At 39.7% G+C, this 18,064-nt stretch overlaps 1 protein-coding gene across 19 annotated transcripts in view; it reads left to right on the forward strand.

Moving 5' to 3' along the window:
* The window catches only part of PTPRK (protein tyrosine phosphatase receptor type K), a 412,999-nt gene that overhangs the window by 296,495 nt on the left and 98,440 nt on the right, over positions 1–18,064 (forward strand). For all 19 annotated transcript variants that reach the window (XM_078383369.1, XM_078383361.1, XM_072996885.2 and 16 more), the window contains exon 8: positions 14,367–14,669. In XM_078383369.1, coding sequence (XP_078239495.1) covers positions 14,367–14,669 — 303 coding nt within the window. The remainder of the gene's footprint in view (positions 1–14,366; positions 14,670–18,064) is intronic.

An 18,064-nucleotide genomic window follows, 5' to 3' on the forward strand; every position in this document is an offset into this window, starting at 1 on the left:
AGGAAGGGAGGAACAAAACCTGTACTGTGGTGTACTCAAATTTTAATCTTACAGTGGACCCTTGACTTACAGACAGCTTGACTTACAGACTTTTTGAGTTACAGACTTCTCTGGCCGCAAAATTTAGGTTTGACTTGCAGACTGAGATTTGACTTACAAACCAGAAAAAAACCAAAATGGAACAAAAACAGCCTGTTACGGGATTAATGGGTTTTCAATGCACTGTAGGTCAATGGAGACTTGACTTACAGACTTTTTGACTTGAGAACCGCCTTCCAATACGGATTAAGTTCTCAAGTCAAGACCCCACTGTAGTTACATCCCGTTTGGATTACTGTAGTGCACTTTACATGGGGCTGCCTTTGAAGAATTGGAACTTAAATTCATTCAAAATGTGGCTGCCAGATTGCTGACTATGTCCAGTTAAAGGACCCATATAACCCCCCTGCTACAACAACTGCACTGGCTACCAGTCTGTTTCCAGGCCCAACTCAAAGTGCTGGTTATCCACCTATAAAGCCCTAGTCAGTTCTTTAAAAAAAAACAAAAACCCTCTGGTCTACAAATGTGGGGGATATTGTGCTTCTGTACTCATGATTCAAAAAACCACAAAATGGCCCGATATTGCTGGACAATATTGGGCCCATGTTGCAGCAGGAAAAAGCATGCAAAGCTTTACATAAAGAAGGGCAGCCTGAATGTTGGCAACAACAGTGGCGTCAGTGAAGACGGTCTAAGGATACCCTTTGGTGCTCACTACCATTCACAAAATGGCACCACACAAGGAAAAATATGAGAAGCTGACTCCTTCGCTCATCGACCACTTCTTGCCCACATTGTCAGGGCTGTTTTTCAACAAGTGTGAATGGCCACAAAAGCTCACATTAATATATAGCAGTTAATCTTGAAGGTGCTACAACGGCTTGTCTTCTCAATTTTTGGGGGGGGGAGGGAGTGTTACCTCATATGCTAGCACAGACTAACATGGCTATCTCTTCTAAAAATATTTAAGAAGAGTCGAACAATTACCATACTAAAACAGTAAATAAAATCAATACCAAAAACACATTCAAAACAACAAGGTACAACAAGTATTTAAAAACATCGCTCAGACAGACAGTCACTAAGGGAAAGCCTACCTGCAGAGAAAAGTCTTTACCTGTTTGTGGAAGGCCAGTAAAATTGAGGCCAGCCTGGCCTCTTGTGGGAGCGAGTTCCAGCTGTGAAGGTGGTGAGACTAAGAGAAAAGGTCTCCTCTGATGATCTTATTATCCAGGTAGGGTCATAAAGGGAGATGCAGTCCTTGAGATCCTTACTACAGTGTGTCTTCTACAGATGATCACCTCAGTTCCCTTCCATCACCTCCCTTGCTGGATCGCCCACTCACCAGCTTACTCCTCTCCTTTTCCTCCTTGACTTTTCAACCAGTCTCCAGCAGGAGCACAGGCTTCTCTGCCCCACCACCTTGGCTAATTGCCCACTCAGACAAGGAGGCAGGACAGGCAAACAAGACTGGTCAAACAGCTGAAGAGGAGGAGGGGAGCTTAGTCTGACTGGTGAGCAGGTAATTGCCTGGGGAGGTGGGGGAAGGGAATATGTAACATGAACCTGACTTTTAAAAATTCTGAAAGGATTAATTTGTTGTTGTTGTTTAGTCGTTGTGTTGTGTCTGACTCTTCATGACTCTATGGACCAGAGCACGCCAGGCCCTGTTGGTAGCTTCGATGATAATGTCCAGCCATCTTGTCTTCTATCGTCCCCTTCTCCTCTTGCCCTCACACTTTCCCAACATCAGAGTCTTTTCCAGGGAGTCTTCTCATCTCGTGAGATGGCCAAAGTATTGGAACCTCAGCTTCAGGATCTGTCCTTTCAGTGAGCACTCAGGGTTGATTTCCTTCAAAATGCATAGGTTTGTTTTCTTTGCAGTCCAGGGGACTTTCACGAGTCTCCTCCAGCACCACAATTCAAAAGCATCAATTATTCGGCAGTCAGTCTTCTTTACGGTCAAGCTCTCACTTCCATATATCGCTACTGGAAAAACCATAGCTTTGACTATGCGGACCTTTGGCAGCAAGGTGATGTCTCTGCTATTTAAGATGCTTTCAAGGTTTATCATCGCTTTCCTTTCAAGAAGCAGGCGTCTTTTAATTTTGTGGCTGCTGTCACCATTTGCAGTGATCATGGAGCCCAAAAAAGTAAAATCTGACACTGCCTCCATATCTTCCCCTTCTATTTGCCCGGAGGCGATGGGACCAGTGGCCATGATCTTAGTTGTTGTTTTTTTTTTTTTTTTTGATGTTGAGCTTCAGACCAGTTTTTGCGCTCTCCTCTTTCACCCTCATCAAGAGGTTCCTTAATTCCTCCTAACTTTCTGCCATCAGAGTGGTATCATCTGGATATCGGAGGTTGTTGATATTTCTTCCGGCAATCTTAATTCCTGTTTTGGATTCCTCCAGTCCAGCCTTATGCATGATGTATTCTGCATATAAGTTAAATAAGCAGTGAGACAATATATGGCCTTGTCGTACTCCTTTCCCAATTTTGAACCAATCAGTTGTTCCATATCCAGTTATAACTCTTGCTTCCTGTCCCACATATAGATTTCTCAGGAGATAGATAAGGTGGTCAGGCACTCCCTTTTCTTTAAGAACTTGCCATAATTTGCTTTGGTCCACACAGTCAAAGGCTTTGACATAGTCAATGAAGCAGAGGCAGATGTGTTTTTGTTTGTTTGTTTTTTGAAGTCTCTGGCTTTCTCCATAATCCAGCGCATGTTAATACTTTGGTCTCTAGTTCCTTCTGGGAGTTCTCAGTCCACATACTGCTGAAGCCTACCTTGTAGGATTTTGAGCATAACCTTGCTAGCATGTGAAATGAGTGCGATTGTACGGTAGTTGGAGCATTCTTTGGCACTGCCCTTCTTTGGGATTGGGATGTAGACTGATATTTTTCCAATCCTCTGGCCACTGCTGAGTTTTCCAAAGTTGCTGGCATATTGAGTGTAGCACCTTAACGACATTATCTTTTAGGATTTTAAATAGTTCCACTGTAATGTCATCACCTCCACTGGCCTTGTTGTCAGCTATGCTTTTCACTTGACTTCACTCTCCAGGATGTCTGGCTCAAGGTCAGCAACCACACTATCTGGGTTGTTGGGGACATCCAATCTTTCTGGTATAATTCCTCTGTGTATTCTTGCCACTTATTCTTGATGTCTTCTGCTTCTGTTACGCCCCTCCCATTTTTGTCCTTTATCTTGTCCATCTTTGCACAAAATGTTCCTTTAATATTTCCAATTTTCTCAAACAGATCTCTGGTTTTTCCCTTTCTGTTCTTTTCCTCTATTTCTTTGCATTGTTCATTTAAGAAGGCCCTCTTGTCTCTCCTTGCTCTTCTTTCGAAATCTGCATTGCATTTTCTGTAACTTTCCCTATCTCCCCTGCATTTTGTTTCCCTTCTCTTCTCTACTATTTGTAAGGCTTCGTTGTACAGCCACTTTGCTTTCTTGAATTTCCCATTCTTTGCGATGGTGTTTGTTGTTGCCTCCTATACAATGTTACGAGCCTCCATCCATAATTCTTCAGGCACTCTGTCCACCAAGTTTAGTTCCTTAAATCTGTACTTCACTTCCACTGTGTATTCATAAGGGATTTGGTTTCAATTATACCTGACTAGCCCAGTGTTTTTTTCCTATTTTCTTGAGTTTAAACTTGAGTTTTGCTATAAGAAGCTGATGATCAGAATCCCAATCAGCTCCAGGTCTTGTTTTTGCTGACTGTATAGAGCTTCTCCATCTTTGGCTGCATAGAACAATCTTATCTTCTAGTGTCATATCTTTTAGCTTTTGTTTCTGTCCATGGAGTTTTCTTGGCAAACTCTCCACTATGACCTGTCCATCTTGGGTGTCCCTGCATGGCATAGCCCATAGCTTCTCTGAATTACTCTAGCCACTTCGCCAAAACAAGCAGCAATCCATGAAGGGGATTAATAGGGGTGGTAAAAGTACCCACTTCATCTAGCTATTTGGGCAGCTACCATAGCTCTTTATGTATTTTCATGATCTCTCTATTTGAGTATGAATAACATTTTAATCTCATTCTTCATCTGCAAAATACTCCCAGAACAGCTTAGAGAGACTGAAAATAAGGCATTCCCTTCCCTTAGGGAAGACAAAAATAAATGAAAATGCCCAAGTGCTAGATATTTTTTACACAGTTCTTTTGTGACAGAAGAGGGCAAAATAAGCTTCTTTGCAGCTGGAATGTCAGACCCTTGTTGCCATAGTGTTCTCCTGACAAACATTGATCAATGAAGTGACAGTCTTACATGGTTAACAGGCCAGCAGTTTTCTGTAAGTCCTCTCAGGACAGAGTCTTGGCCTGTTAACCTTCCTTTTTATATAATCTTACATAATGGCCAGAATCCTAGTATTTATGTAAGTGCAATGCATAAATATTGGAGGCAAATTGCCATCAGTTACAGAGTCATAACTTGTGTTCATCATCACATATCAAGTTACACCATTGGTTCATGATGGGATAGACACAGCCCTTGTTTTAATTTCCAGTTTTCATGGAGTGCTGAAATACTCTTAGTCCTGTCAAACTTTTCTGCAGTTCTCAAGAGTCCATGGAAGAGCTTGGTAGTGCAGTAGAGTTGTTTGCCAAGAAGATTGGTTATCCAGCTGTTATGTGGTACAAAGTCATGGGGATGTACAAAAGCCTCTGTTCAAGAGTTGGTTCAGAATTCTTTTATAAGAACTCTACTAACTGGCCCTGAGACACACCTGTGGTAGAAGTGGGATTAATCTGGAAAATATTCTCATATTATATTTGCCTTGTACTGGTTGAAATCGGCTCGTATTGTTGATTCTGAAGTTCAGAAATGATTTTTAAAGAACAACTTCAGATCCCTTTTGCCCAGTTATGGGACTGACTGCAGAATGTATTGTACAGAAGACTGGATTAAATTCAGCTGAAGGAAGAATGTATATTGGAGAAATCATCATCATTAACTTATGGATCACCTTAGTTGGCTTGTTTAAATCCTATCTTTGCACTTCAACAAATATCACTGTATTGCTGGAAGGAAATGGCAATGATTTAAAATTACTTCTGATAGAGTCGAAAAAAGGAAAATACTAAAGTTGAACATTAAGAAGACAAAACCTAAGTTGGCTATGAAGAAACTGAAAGTGTTAAAGGTTTTGTATACCTTGACTTAGTCATTAATCCAAATGGAGACAGTGGTCAAGATGTCAGAAAAAAACTGAGACTTAGAAGTGCAGTTATAATGGAACTAGAAAAGATTGTCAGGTGAAAGAATATGTTGGGAAATGGCAAGATTGTCCCAGTTACTATGTACACATATGAAAGAGGGACGGGGGGAAGGCTGATTCATTCATAATGTGGTGCTGGAGTAGAGCTGTACAGTGGAATGCCAAAAAGACAGAACAAGTGGGTTCAAGCCTGAACTCTCTCTTAGAGCAAAAGTGATGGGAGGGAAGGATGCTGTCATATTTTTGGCACATCATATGAAGAGAAGACTCACTGGAATGACAATACAGTAATGCTAGGAAACACTGAAGGCAGGAAAATAGGAATAGATATGAGATGGATTGACTCAATAAAGGAAGCCACAGCCCTTAGTTTGTAAGAGCTGATGAGAGCTGTTAACAACAGGACATTCTGGAGGTCACTCATGTATAGGGCGGTGGCTTGCTGGTATAGAACAACAACATGGGACTGATACATCCTTGCTCACCATTTGCTCCAGCAGAGTTAAACAGATGTTTTAAAAATGTCTTCATGCTAAGTGGCTGCATTTATGCACCATTTCACAAATGTCCTGTTCTTGCTGGTAACCATTATAGAAAACATCATTTTGATTTTCAAAAACTCCCTAACCATTAGAGCAGTATGACAGTGGAACCAGTTACCTCGGGAGTTGGTGAGTGCTCCAACACTGGAGGCATTCAAGAAAAAGTTTGTTAATCACCTGGGAGATATGTTTTGATTGCATTCCTGCATTGAGCAGGGGTTGGACTTGATGGCCTTGTAGGCCCCTTCCAACTTCACTTTTCTATGATTCTATGTTTGCAAAATTATTTTGTAAATCTTAATGTGGCCCTTAATAAGGAAATCACTCACTGCTTTGCATTCTCCATCTGTGACATTAACCTTTTAGGAAGGAAGATACAAGAACATCTCATCCCACCACAGATTTTGTATCTCTGAATCTGAACTGGTTGATTATATTACCCATTATTTATTGTGTTGTCCTCTATAACTTAGAACTGCAGAGCTGGAAAGGACCCTATAGATCAATGGGTCCCAACCTTTTTGACACCAGGGACTGGTTTAGTTGGACCATTCTCCCAAGGACTAGAGGGGTGTCGTGTGTGTGTGCGTGCACGCACATCTGTGCATGTGGGGGTGGGTGGACAGGTGTGTATATGCATGTGGGAGGAGGGCATGCGTGCATGCATGCAGGAGATGGGTAGGTGGGTGTGCATCCATGTGGGGAGGAGGGAGTGTGCATGTTCCTTCGGCCCTCCAAAATCTGTCTCAGCAGCCCAGTCCTTCCAAGGCCAGAGACCGGTCCTGGTCCACAGCCTGAGGGTTGAGGACCCCTGTTATAGATCATAAAGTCCAGCCCATGTCAAGGAGGCACAGTGGAGAATCAGACTCCTCCCAACTTCTGGTTCATCAGCCAGAGACCTAAACCATCCAGCACTAAGCACTCTAGACAACTATTTCTCATGGGCATTTTTCAGTTGTTATGTGATCAAAACATGCCCCCCACAGCTGAACTATTTATGCTGCTTGCATATTCATCACTTACCAAGTAGCAAAATTTGCTGTGGCAAGGAGAAAGGCTATATCCCAAAAAATTTAAGGAGAGAGTGTTCTGTCAGAGCAACATAGTCTGTCAGTAGTCATTCTTCAATCAGAAGTCTGCTATTAGGCATGCAGTTAATTATGCAACTAGTTACTCAGATAAGCTCTGTTCATATAACCAGACATTTTTCTAAGAAATGATGCTTACTTTGATCTATTCAGAAATGTGAGTAAAATGGAACTCTTTATTCTTTTCTCTTACCAGTATCTGAGTGAATTATTGAGACAGTAAGTGCTAGTTAAGGACAACTAAGCAATAAGAGGTAGACTACTTTTGGGAAACTTGAAGCTAATTCTGTTTTGTAGGTCCATGAACTTTTATCCACTGCTTAGTTAGAAGGTTTTTAAGCCATAACATTTCCAAACTCTGCCAATGAACTCTGAGGTTTAATCTGTTTTGGTTAAGACCTATCCATTTTGAAATGGCACAACTGAGAAAAAGTTGTCTGGATCTTTACCCCAGAGTTGCCCTTCCTACGTTTGCTCATGTGTCATTCTAAGATGGTATGGGTAAATTAGAGTTCTGTCCTCAGTAAATGAACTAAGAATGAATAGTAAAATAAATAAATGTGCATTGTTAGCTGGCTTTTTATTTAAATGGAAATATGGGATTTAAACAAGCCAACCAAAGTGGCCCAGCCGACCATTTTGCACAACAATTTGGCTTACACTAGAACCATTTAGTTTTTAGAAGGTAAGCCTTACCCATTCTTCAGAAAGAAGAGGCCTCATTTGTCAATGTGATGCTACAGTGTTACTTTGAACTAAGAAGTCCTGTTTTAGAGATGACACACTTAGCTGTTCTGTTACAGTGACTTTCAAACAGAGGGCTGTTCTTTTCAGTGGAAATGGGCCCATGTATACTACCTTAATATGTACAAGCAGCAGGTGGAGATGTACAGTTCTTTGTACGTGACTGTTAGATCTTTAGTTTGGCTTTCGGTTGAGTCTCGCAATCTAGGAACAAGAGAACTCAAGGGGAGAAAAGCTGCTAAAGGCATCAGATAGTGTTGGCTGCTCTTTATTGTTGTCCTCTGCCTTTGCTGTGAAATTTGTCTCATTGTTTTCAATTTCACACTGACAAATGTGTGTGTTATCTTCCAACCAGAAAAGCCACTTCCTTTTATTTCAGATAAATGGAGCTGAAATTGTGCATAGTGATCAGTCTATAGAATTTCTTCTCAAAAGCAGCAAAGGCATAGCATAGCACATGTCATGCTTTGAGTGTCCTATCTTGGTGTACATCTTTGAGAAATAGCCTTTTTGTCACAGGCTTTGGGACATGTTCTATTTTTCTTTGATTGACAGCGGGTAATGTGTTTTATCATTAAAATTGGTTTCAAGGAGATGTGTGATGCTCTTGTTCCTCATATAGCAGTGGAGGCCTTTTGTTTTGAAAAACACTCTCTCAATAAATGGAGGTAATCTCTGCAGAATGACACTGATATTGACCTGTCATATCATGTGTTGCTTATCAAATGCTAAAGAAATTGAATTTCATTTTAGCCATTATCTTGAGCTATTTATTAAGCCACTCGGCTGTTGAAAGGTGGCTTGTGGGTCAACAGGTTTGGCGTCTTCCTTCTATCTATCTGTCTATTATTAACCTTTAGAGAATTACTAAAGCTGTTATTCATTGCATTATATAAATGTTGTTCAGTCTTCCTGATCCATAAAGTTGTGTAAGCAAGCATGCGTGTCATTCACATAATTTCTTTGATATATCTGATTGTCATCAGGGAGTCTGTGGAATTTCTCTTTCCTTTACTGCTACTGAAGATGGATCAGTTTGATCTCTGATACAAGGATTAGCACTTGATGTTAAATGCATTATAGAGTGGTGCAAAAAGAGAAGTGAGTGTTGTACTAATCCAAAAAGTACATCATTAGGGATGCAAAAAATCTCTTCATTGGAATAAAATAATATAAGGTGGAGGGAATCCTCCTTTTCTTCCTCCAACTTGAGGCTTGACACTCACTGCATGTCAGAATTTGGAAAACTCATTGTTCTCACCATATTTCCTAGAATCCACCAGCCATGATGGGGGAATTTTGAGTTATAATCCCAAAAAGTAACTTTTCAAACACTGATATAACCACACTGCTGCACATTGAACACTACTTGAAGTTCATGCTTCCTATATGAGAGCACTGGTTGGGCCTCATCTTGAGTACCATGTCCAATTCTGGACACTCTACTTTAAGAAGTATAGTATAATTTAAGAACTGGTGTAAGTTCAGAGGAGGGCAACAAGGATGATAAAGCGACTGGAAAACAAGCTTTATGAGAAAGGTCTGAAAGAACTGGGCATATTTAGCCTTGAGAAAAGAAGACTGGGCGGTGTTATGATAACACTTTTCAAATGCTTAACGCTGTCATACAAAGAAAGGGAAGGATATGTTTTCAATCATTCCAGAGTGCAGGACACACAACAATGGACACAAGTTACAGGAAGCCAGATTTTAGTTGAATATCAGGAAAAACTTCCTAACTTTTAGAGCAGTAAGACAGTGGGAGCAACTACATCAAGAGGTGGCAAGTGCTCCAACATTAGAGGCATTCAAGAGAAAACTGGACAAGCATCTGTCAAATCAGCTTTGATTTTGATTCCTGCATATCATCCTTCTCACCCTCCTCTGAACTTATTCCAGTTTGGAAGCATCCTTTTTGGAGTGTGGTGTCCAGAACTGTCCAGAATACTCAAGTTGAGGCTAAAACAGCATTTGCCATTTTTGTAGCCAGATCACACTGTTGGCTCATATTCAGCTTGTGATCTATGAAATACTTATATCAAGCATCTGTCTTTCCTCCAGCTGTATCCTGTATGGGAGGAGGACATAATATGTGAATAAAATGGAATAAATACGCTTCTGTGTTGCCTTCATTACTCAGAGTATGGGCACTTTACTGCTCCAATTTGACATCAGGGCCTGTTCCACTGACCTGCCCAAAAAACAAGCTTAGGATAGAGCTTGGAAGAGTTACATTTTGGATTACAACTCCCAGAATACTAAGGATCAATCAAGATGTAGCCTTGGTTGGTAAGTAGGAGCAAGATTACTTGGCATGCAGAAGAGATGTAGAAAACTACTGAATATTACCTATTGCCCCAGCATGTAAATTGAGATGCCCTGGGCAGGTAGGCACTTCTTGAAATTCAGAAATGAGTTAGTCTTCTTGTCAATTCCTAATGCACACATGATAATTTGTGAGCAGAATAGTCATTCTTTGAATTTAATTAGAATTTTTAATGGCTGTTTATGTGAAGGAATACATTTATGAGTTTCCGTAATACAAAAAATAAATAAATACTTTGATACCCTTTGGAGGTATCACCTGCATCTCAGAAAACTCCCTAGCTGGAATAAAGTTGCAGGAGAGCTCAGCCTGTGTTGTCTAGGACAGAAGAGAAACCTTGAAGAGTTGTAGCTGGGGCCGGTTCCTTTGGTTCCCGTTTTGAGTGAGAGTGTTCTTAACGAGATGCAATTAAAATTTGTGGAATCTGCTAAATAATCTAGCAGCCGCTTACCAGGAAACATAATTATTAGGAGATTACTTTCTGCAGAGGTCCTACAGATGGAGCCTTTGTGGTGTCTCAGTTTAGAACAATCGAACCCAATCTCCAGAGACCCTGTTGTGAACGATGCTCTCGGAAGATGCTCTGTGAAAGTGTTTCCATCAGCCGTGGAGCAGAGTTTACCAAGGTTGTTGAGAGACATTGTAGACTTTAATTACTATTTCAGCTTCCACAGAAAATAGGTTGTCCCTGTCAGTGATGAGCATAGCAGTGAGAAATTTTGACTGGCCTTCCCTTTTCCTCCCCTTCCTGGCAAGAAAAATAAAGGATGCCTTTAACATGCCTTCTGATACCTGGAGACATTTGTTACATTTCAAGGAACATTTTTTGCTCCCAAGATTAACAGTGGTTTGACTTCTTTAATGTCTGATGTGATGCAGTTAGAATGCTTATTAGTATTCTGGCTTCGAGGGAACTCAGTCAAACACTTTGAAATCCAGTGTGACAAACTGAAATCTAACATCCAGTTCTTGTTCTATGCTGTTTGGGGGATTGAAACAGTAGCCTTGATTTCAGGTAGGCTTCCAAAATGGAGCAGGGTTTTGGAGCTGGGCAGAGGGGGGCAATTTTAGTTTCCCAGTGGTGCTCCCTCTACATGCCTTAGACTTCACGTTCTATCCTAGACTTCAAGTTCTATCCTATACAGGCTGGGGCTGGTGGAAACTGTAGTCCAAAACATCCAGAAGCCCAGGGAAGGATGCTCTGTAGACCATTTTATAGGCGAACAAATCTAAAGCAAAGCAAAGTACTGCTTATACTGCCCCACAGCACTTAAAGCACCCTCTAGGTGGTTTACAACTTATACAGGTTACACATTGCCCTTCCTCCACTGGCTGAGTACTCAGTTTACCAACCTCGGAAGGAGTCAACTTCGAGCCAGCTACATGAGCCCAAGATCGAACTCAGGTTGTGAACAGTTTTCACTACACTACTGCAGTTTGTTCGTGTAACAAGAAATTTAAATATTACAGTTGAACTGAGATTTATTGCAATATGTCTCAATGTTGTTTTTCAAATAACAGCTACTGGGGGTGTGGGTATAGTATTAACTCTCTTGCCCCCCTCACTTTGTCCTCATGAAAATTCTTGCCTTCTTCCACAACCTGAAGAAGAAACTCCCTCCGCATGGATTTTGGAGTATGGATCTGAGGCAAACTGGGGGGGAGGGGTCCGGACAGACAAAGCATGGTTTTGTTTCTGAAGGTGCACCCCAATGGCAGTAGAAAGTAATCAAAAGGCTTACTTTTAGAGTAAGAAGAAAGCATGTTAACTGCATGTGCACATTGAGCACATCATCTAATCTAAGCTTCAGTTACAGTAATAAAAGACCAAAGATTTGCTAGCATAGACCAACACAGCTATCTCTTCTAAAAGTAATAAAAGAGGCAAGCACATCTTCCTCCACCATCTGCTCACGACTATAGTATTTTTTCAGAAGAAAGACTACGTGAAAACAAGACACACTTGCTGTTGTTGCTGCTGTTATTTATACCCCGTCTTCTACTACAAAGTTGTGCTCGAGGCAGCTTAAAAACTTTGTAAAACAACAAAAAGAAGTAAAACAAATGTACAGTGGTGCCCTGCTAGATGATTACCTCGCAAAACAACGAATCTGCATGATAATGAGTTTTTGCGATCGCTAGAGCGCTTCACAAGACAGTGTTTCCTATGGCCGATTTTCACTATACAATGTTTCGGTCCGTGCTTCGCAATATGGTTTTTTTCGGGACCGATCCTTCACAAGATGACGATTTTAACAGTTGATTGACGCTTCACAAAATGGGTGTTTTCGGGACCGATGCTTCGCAAGACAGCGATTTTGACAGCCGATCGGCGCTTCACAAAATGGCTTCCCTATGGCCGATTTTCGCAAAACGACGACGATTTGTCCCCATTGGAACGCATTAAACGGATTTCAATGCATTCCATTGGGGAATCGCATTTCACAAGATGATGTTTTCACAAGACAGCGATTTCACTGGAACGGAATAACATCATCTTGCGAAGCAAACTCTGCCATATCAGACCGTTTAAAACTTCATAATAGATTAGACATGTATCAGTTCAAAATGTCATATTTTTACACTCTTCCTAAAAGCGGTGAGAGTCAAGAATGCTTGTAGTACTGAAGTCAGGGTTATCGCATATTTACAATTGCTTTGTAGAATGTTGATTTGCTCTGCCACTTGTGCAGCAATAATTTTGTTGTTGTTATTGTTATGTGCCATCAGGTCACTTCTGACATGGCAACCTTATGAATGAGTGCTGTGAATAATGTCCTCTCCTCAGCTACCACACTCAGGTCTTGCAGATTCAAGCCTGTGGTCTCTTTTAGGGAATCAGTCCATCTCATACAGCAATAATAACTCTAGTGTAAAAAAAAGAAAGAAAGAAAGAAGAAATCAAACTCTGGTGATTATGAGCAGGAAGAATGTTAATCTATAGGTGACATTTTAATTCAGAAAAACACACTTGTTTAATAATATTTTTCTTTGTAAACACCAAGGAGGTGGAGGATGATTAAATGCTTGCATTATCTCTTAGATTGTATGCTTGAAACACATTCAGTGGCACTTCAGTTTGGCTGGACCATTGTGCTTTGAGTTGTTTGCCAGTTAAAACTCTCAGTATGGTAAATTATTATTATTTAAAGACAGTCAAGACCTGTGGATAAAAAGAAACACATTTCACTCACTAGAGTTATTTGCAAATGTACTTATCGCAAATCTGGGGGATAATTGATATATCACTATAATTTGCTGGGATAAATAAATGCAGTGAGAATGTAGAACGATTTCTTAGCGTGTTTTGACTGAAGAGCTAGCATTGCAGTCATGGTCATGACTTCCATTGTGCAATCATTTTAATTAAGTCAGACTATAAAATTAGTCTTGCATGAGGAATGAATACACTCTGGAGATTGTGATAGATTGACAGCTGCCCAGGGAGGAAAACATGTTGTGCTGATGTTTTCCATTTGATTGGAGATATGTGTACATGCTATTGGTTAGGCTTGGGTGATGATGCAGATCTTGACCAGCTAAGATATTTGCTGCTTTACTTCAGGGATCAAGGAAAGAACCTGACAGTACATTTTTCAAAATGATTTTATTGTTTGTTTTTATGGAGGCTTCTGTTGTGGATGAATAACAACATTGCCCAAGTAATAAATTTTAATTAATATCTGTATCATTTTGGTTACTGCTAGTTTAGTAGAGCAATTAGTGTAATTAGTAAGCAGCATTGCTTGGTGGCATGATAAATCACAGTGCAGAGTATGTTGACTCTTCACCAGGATGATATATTGTCCAATTTACTCAAATTTAATGCACATCCAGGGAAACCACAAAAGACAAAGAAATATTGTAACAGCTGTGGGTATTTTTGGGTGACTCCTAGTGAGTTTTCTGTCTCAAATATTTTGAATTGGTCTAACCTATCAGCTAATTAAACATCTTGTTACTTTTAATGTTAATTTTTGAACTTGCACAGAAAGAACAGTAGGACAGAACATAATTTTTTATGGCAGACCTTTCCTCTATTGAAGTTTAAGGGTGGCATGCATGGCTGTCCTGTTTCTCTTTTTTGTTGTTGACATTGACTTTGTGAATGAGAGAGTAGCTAGTTCAAAATTACCCCATGGCATTCAGTGTGGATTAGAACATAAATCCCCTAAACTCCAATTGGTCTGACAAGCAGGTCATTAACACTGTTTAATCCAAGAGTAACTTTACGTGGTTTATTGGACCTTTCTTCTTTCCTGATTGTACATAAAGGTTTTTTTTTTGTCTGTTTGTATCAAGGTTGTAGTTTTTTGTGTAAGTTCTCTGATGAGACATTTCAAAATGTTGTTAAATTGGTGGCCTTGATTGTATTCTCTGTCTTTCAGAGCCAATGAGAACACCCAAAACTCTGAAGATTGCTGAAATCCAGGCACGCCGTATCGCTGTGGACTGGGAATCTCTAGGTTACAACATTACTCGCTGCCACACTTTTAATGTTACCATTTGCTACCATTACTTCCGTGGCCACAATGAAAGCAAGGCAGATTGCTTGGATATGGACCCCAAAGCGCCACAGCATGTGGTGAATCACCTGCCTCCTTACACAAATGTAAGCCTCAAAATGATCCTGACTAATCCTGAAGGAAGAAAAGAAAGTGAGGAGACAATTATCCAAACAGATGAAGATGGTAGGTTCAAGCTGGTCAATATTTTCCCTCAACAACTCCCTTCAATGCCTGACAAAAGAAGTGTTGGAGAGAATTGTTTATTGTGTAGTTATTCTTTCCTGTATTGTGTTTATTTTTTCTGTTACATTTACATGACCTTCCTGAGGGCAGCCAAGACTACATTGTTTTATAGGCCTTTGAGGAAGGTGCAATGATGGATTTGAAGTTACTAAAGAAAGCTGACTTTTCACATTGCTCTTTAACTTCATTTTTTAATCTGTGTTTAAGGATTCTCTTTGTTTGGTTTCTTCTTTATGCATTACTTTGGGCCTCTGTGTGACCCAAGAAGCCATAAATAAATATTTGCTTTAAACAAAGTAGCTATTGTTTGCTACTTTTCTCTGGGGAGCTCAAGTTTATATGGCTCTCCTTCTACCCATTTTAGCCTCAGGGTCAGGGTGAGTGAGAGCAATTGGCCCAAAGTCACCCAGTGGGTTTCATGATTCAGTGGGGACTGAGTCCCAGTCCAACACTAAATGCCGTGCCACACTGGCTTTTTCTTATTTACTACATATTCACGGTAGCTTCTCAATAACTGTTCATTTTCTTTTATAAAACCCCCCACAAAAAACCTAGAAAACCTAGTGCTTAATTTCATTGTGAAGTTCCCAAACAGAAGTGACAGACTTGTCAAAGTACATCAATGTAAATGTCTTTGATATGGGGAAAGAATCCTTTCCTTATGAAATCTTTTAATATTGGAGAAAGAGAATAGGGACCTTGTTGGTGTACAAGATGCAAGAGTAAACACTAGGATAATCTACAGGATACTGTATGGTTTCAGCCCTAGTGCAAACTATTTACCCTACATTTTCTTTGCTTAGTTAAATGTTAGCTTTGGTTGCCAACCATGGTTAAAATGAAAGTTAGGTTTGCTCCTAAATTCAGTTCAGTGTTTAAGTTTGTTCATGATTGTCACAGGTAAACCTGGGTGTAAAAGGAAGAGAAGAACCATTAATCCTTGTGAAGTATTCTGTGAACTTATATTTCATGCTGGCCTCTGCATTATCTCTGACCAGGCCAGAGAGAGTCTCAGGTTCTTCATAAGCATTACTGTGTGAAAATGTATTCTGGTATTTATCTTTTGCAAATGTCTATATGAAAATCAAAATAATGTCAACAAATTTCTGTTTACAGTGTTGATATTCTTTAGTTTCACTCAGTAATTACAACCAGATAAATTGAAATTGGTGCCTTTACATATTCTTTATTCAATTTTGCTAACAAGATAACTTTATGTACTTCAGTTGAGGAAGATAAAAGATGCTTTAGATATTTGCAAAGCTCTTTAGTGATTATGCTTTATGAATCTTAATTTTGCACAAACTAAAATAGTGTTAAATGAAGTTTCTAATTAGATGGAAATTATAATATATGGAAGTAGCTTAATGTTCATGTAGCTGAGTGAGTTACTAACTGCATATTTATGGGAGGGAATATAAAAATATGCATTTTCGGGGGGGGAACCTGTGCAAAACCATATAAACTATCTTGAAGTCATTGGAAGAAAGCTGAGATAATTGTTGCTTTGTTTATTGCAAATATTTATTTATGGTTTCTTAGGTCACAAGGGTGCTCAGAGCAATCTACATAACCAGATTGTTGAATTGCATTGACAAAGTCTGTGTAGGAACTAAAACAGAGTTCACAGACAGAGGGGACATTTCGCACACTAGTGAATAAGGACATCAATAGCAGCATAGGGTATTATTGGCCTTCTGAGCTGTCTTTCTGAGAATATCTTGTTGACTTCCTTCCATGCATGTCAGTGATTCCCATTGACTTATGTTGGGGAAAGTAAGCTCAATATAGTTGGGAAGTTAAATGAAAAGGTTATCCTCTTCTCTCCATCTGCATGGGTTGACAGCTGGGGTCAGAATGTGCATTGGCTCTAATGATATTAATACGGCTGCAGTAAATTTAAATACATATAATTGCAAAGCACCATGTGACCAAAGGACAAAAAGATCCTAAATCAGATAATGTTATTAATCCACATACAACATCATGTATAATGGCAGTAACAAATCTAAGCTGTTGATTCAAGGATATTATCTTGAGTCAGCCATTCCTATTTTGCATATAGTGATTAAAAGCAGGTTAAGTTCATCTCCTTCAGTTTATAAACACACAAAACATTTTTATGCATTACTTGTTTTGAAACAGAAAGTGAATTATCTGATGCTCTGTGCTCTAAGAGAATAGGATCAAAGTTGTCTGTCTGTGTAAATGCAGTTTCTTTCCTCAAACTTAACTTTGAGGTTTGAAAATTCTTGGCTTGAGGAAGTGGACTTGTCCACAGAAGTTCAAATTAAAGTATAGCAGTTATTTTTTATGGTGCCTGAACATTTTTGTCTTCTTTATTTTTTATTTTTTATTTTGTTTTTGACTTGATATACTAGCACAGGCTAACACAGCTACCTCTTCAAAACCTCTTGGTTAGAGGTTACTTTTTTTAAAAAAAAATAAAGCTGCTAGTAAACAAAAATCCTGTAATGTATTACATTATTGTCTGCAGCCAACTATGTTGTGACCAGTATGAGTAAAATGCTTGAATGTGGGTTGTTTATAAGTTTCCCCTCCTTGGGATACTTAAAGAGAAATGTAGGAATATAGAGACCCAACATTGTCGACTGCAGATGTTTAAAAATCTGTGATTTATATGCTTGCAAATATGTGTAATATAATCATGAAGTTATATAAGTTTACATACAAGGTTTTCAAATGCTGTAATGACAGCTTTCAAGTTCCAACTTTCATCCTTCCATGAATCATTTTCTATAATTTCCACCAAAAACATACCAAGTTCAGACAACCACCACCAAAAGGACAAACTAAGATATTTTCTTTGGAACCTCCTGCCCCCTAGTGATACTCATCAGAATAAGGAATGTCTGTTGGAGGGTTAAGAGGGAACTGGACAAGAGACATGATCAGTCAACCAGTTGTTTAGCTGCTGGATTGTGGTTCCACACTATTATGATCATGTTCAACCCTATGGTCCCTTCCAACTTCAACGAGTCCCAAATTGCTTTTGGAGACAGTAGGGTTGCAGTAGTCTGCAAAAATGTTTTGAGTCTTTTGAAATGAACACTTCAGCACTGTACAGAATATAATTGTGTTGATTTGGCAGACATTTCATTGTCGTCTGTCATGTGCACATTCAGCTGCCAAAAGAAGTCTGTCACCTGGGCTGAGCCCTGTGTGGTGCATGCTTCATTTGAACTGTAGATAGGGGAACACAGAGCATTCCCATGGAAAGCAGAGTGCTGCCTACAGCACATCAGAAAGTGCCACAAAACACCACAGAGGGACTGTCAAGGCACATCAGCTGTCAATTACTGTGGATTCACTGT

This window comes from Pogona vitticeps, chromosome 1, assembly GCF_051106095.1.
Source record: "Pogona vitticeps strain Pit_001003342236 chromosome 1, PviZW2.1, whole genome shotgun sequence".
Lineage (NCBI taxonomy): Eukaryota > Metazoa > Chordata > Lepidosauria > Squamata > Agamidae > Pogona > Pogona vitticeps.